Genomic DNA, 2,867 nt, shown 5'->3' with positions numbered 1-2,867 from the left:
AATATGCAACCTAATTATTTTGAACTTTTTTGCCTAACAAGATAATAACCTTCGTTTTTAAGTTGTAGGATAATATTAGTTACTATCGAGTGATGGGGATTTTTGAGGGCTTTGAACCAAGCAAGTAAATATCTCCCTGACCTTTCCACAAAGCTACAAATCTTCTTTGGGTTTGTATAATTTATCCAGTACTAAAATCGAAGGAAAAAAAGAAACGAAAAAAAAGGATAAAAGAAAAAAAAAGATGCTTGATTGCAGAACCTCTCTTACTACTCATCACTTGTTCCTACCAAAACCTCTCAAAACCCACCATCCGATCAAATCCAGATCAAAGTAAGCACTTCAACAACCTACAACTCTATCTTTTTCCTTCAAAATTTCACACTTCTTGATGAATTATAACAATTGACATACTTTTGCTAGCTTCAGATGTTGCACTCTAAAGGGAAAGAAAGAAGTAGAGACAAGAGACTACTACCAGCTCCTTGGTGTCTCCGTTGATTCTACTCCCAAGGAGATCAAGGAGGCTTATAGGAAACTTCAAAAGAAATACCATCCTGATATCGCCGGCGAAAAGGTAATTCAACTATCTTTGATTTTTACAATTTAAGCATGGATTCAAATTCTTTTTTCTGATTTTATTTTATTTTGTTCAGGGTCATGAATACACATTAATGCTTAATGAAGCATACCATGCGCTGATAAAGCAGGACCTAAAAAGAAGATATGATATCTCTAGCGGTAAAAAGAGAGAAGGGTTTGAATCCAAGTTCTCTGGCTCGGGCTATAGCTCATGGAATGGACCAATAAGACCCCAGGCTCTCTTTGTAGATGAAAGCAAATGTGTTGGTAATTAGAATTAAAATCTCATCTTAAATAGCAACAAAAATACATCTGTTACATTTCATTTGGTTTCAGGATGCAGGGAATGCGTGCACCATGCAAGCAACACATTTGCTATGGATGAATCTCTTGGATGTGCCCGAGTCAGAATTCAATTTGGAGATATTGACAAGCAAATCGACGTACAATCTCAACCAATTAATTTGAAGAATTGTCTTTCCTTTTTCCCCCCTCGGTCAAGAAACTGCAATGATTCTTCCGTGACAGGTTTCGATTGAATCGTGTCCTACCAATTGCATCCATTGGGTGGAGACGGAAGAGCTCCCGTTGCTCGAGTTTCTAACACGCCCACAGCCTAAAGAGGCTCACGGCGTTTTTGGAGGAGGCTGGGAGAGGCCGAGAGACGTTTTCGCTGCTGTCAAATCTTTCAACAAGCAACTGAAGCGGCAAGAAGAACGGAATGCCCAAGCACATAAATATAGTGAGAACTAGCTTCTCTGTTATTCAACTTGTGTTAAGATTTAGTTTAAAAAAATAAAAGATGCTCAATGCTGAAATGTGTTGGTTCTCATTTTCAGGATCAGAAGCTGTGGAAGAGGAGACACCCGCCCAAGCTCAAGCAAGATTTGAAGCCAGTTTGAAATTAAGGTGGGAGTTCGCAATATGGAACTGGTTAAGGGAATTCTTTGGCTCAAAGAAAAACTGAGGAGGGTCAAGAGAAAAATTATGTTGCCTTTTACATTATAGATAGAAGCGTCTTTGTGCGTCCAAATGATATGTACCCAAGACCAGTGGACTACTAATTTCAGTGTGAATATCAAAAAGTTTGAGTTAAGAGTTATTTTTATGAAATACAGAAAAGGCTATAATTAAAAAAAATGTTAGCTCTGCATTTTGATTGAGAAACTATAAAAATAAAATTAGTATAAAAGATATCATTCCTCCATTTGCTGGAGAAACACTCAATCAAATAGCTGCCAAAAGTTAAAACAAGTAATTAGAACTGTACTTTTCTATTCAGTGACATCTGAGAGTAAAGGTGTGGCAATGAGTCTCTATCGTTCAACCACCCAACTACTTGTCTTGTAAACAAATTAAGCATGCAAATGCTGGTTGCCACTAGAATTTATTTGTCTCAAGAACAAGCAAAATCATTGGTACAATAATAAATTAAGTCATGACCAAGAGAATAAAATTGCTGTGTGACTAGTTTGGAAACCTACACACATGATCATTACGAAAATGCAAGTGTTATATGAATACGACATTATGCTTTGTGTTTAGAGGTGGAGGGATTAAGAACGCCATTATTATTCCATACTTACACGGTGTAAATATAAACTTTTTTGAGAATAAATGTTGTGAACATAAGCTGATATAAAATCTCCATGCTTTTATAATTTCATTGAGGACTTTATAAGTGTCACACGCTGCCATGCATCTTTATTCTTATGTGAAGACGGGGATACTTTATAAGATAATTAACCCAATTCAGATTTGACAGTTCATTATAAAACCTCCTAACAGTGTTTTTTCCCCCCCCCCTTTCATTACAACACTCTCTCACTGTTGCTAAAATTGTTAAAACTGATTTAATTTATACCCTTATCTGTAAAATACCCCTCAATAAAGCTTCTCTTCTTTCTCCTTTCTCTTCACATCAAACCTAAGTAGCTATGACTACTAACAAAGAGAACTTAAAGAAAGTTAGTAGAAAATGAAGATAATCTCTCACAATCATCTGACTTTAGCCTCTGTTGGTGTAACTTTTAGCTTCTGATCTATGTCTTGCCTTTTGGAGAAAGAGAATGTATGTTAAAAGGAAGAAGAAGGTGACAGATTTGATAGATAGGTGAATTTAAACAGTTTTTTTTACAATATGATATTTTCTAATAAAAAATAAATATTAAAGGGCTTCACAATAAAGTATTAAATCTGAAGAGAGTTTCATAATAGTTACTATAAGTGATAGTCTACACCATAAATACCCTAAATTTTAAAAAATAGCAACAAATACTCTCACT

General features: G+C 35.4%; 1 protein-coding gene across 2 annotated transcripts; it reads left to right on the top strand.

Moving 5' to 3' along the window:
• The first annotated feature begins 17 nt into the window (after positions 1–17).
• On the top strand, positions 18–1,678 carry LOC109828606 (uncharacterized J domain-containing protein C3E7.11c-like). Of its 2 annotated transcripts, none has more exons than XM_020395567.1 (6): positions 18–333; positions 430–577; positions 657–849; positions 919–1,025; positions 1,111–1,324; positions 1,422–1,678. In XM_020395567.1, exons 1-6 carry the CDS (start codon positions 245–247, stop codon positions 1,547–1,549), a joined length of 879 nt encoding a protein of 292 aa, XP_020251156.1. In that variant the 5' UTR covers positions 18–244; the 3' UTR covers positions 1,550–1,678. The 2 variants fall into 2 exon arrangements, with proteins under 2 accessions (XP_020251156.1, XP_020251155.1); XM_020395566.1 differs by having other exon boundaries at positions 424–577.
• Positions 1,679–2,867: the final 1,189 nt, after the last annotated feature.

The sequence above is a fragment of the Asparagus officinalis genome, unplaced genomic scaffold (genome assembly GCF_001876935.1).
Source record: "Asparagus officinalis unplaced genomic scaffold, Aspof.V1 AsparagusV1_Un2805, whole genome shotgun sequence".
Lineage (NCBI taxonomy): Eukaryota > Viridiplantae > Streptophyta > Magnoliopsida > Asparagales > Asparagaceae > Asparagus > Asparagus officinalis.
This window is presented reverse-complemented; position numbering and strand designations above follow the sequence as displayed.

Bases quoted from the DNA above. Each gene is read 5' to 3' on its own strand.
- LOC109828606 (XM_020395566.1), top strand. From the start codon at position 245: ATGCTTGATTGCAGAACCTCTCTTACTACTCATCACTTGTTCCTACCA. The intron at 850-918 runs GTAATTAGAATT...ATTTGGTTTCAG, and splicing joins AGATGAAAGCAAATGTGTTG to GATGCAGGGAATGCGTGCAC. The intron at 1,325-1,421 runs GTGAGAACTAGC...TCTCATTTTCAG, and splicing joins TGCCCAAGCACATAAATATA to GATCAGAAGCTGTGGAAGAG.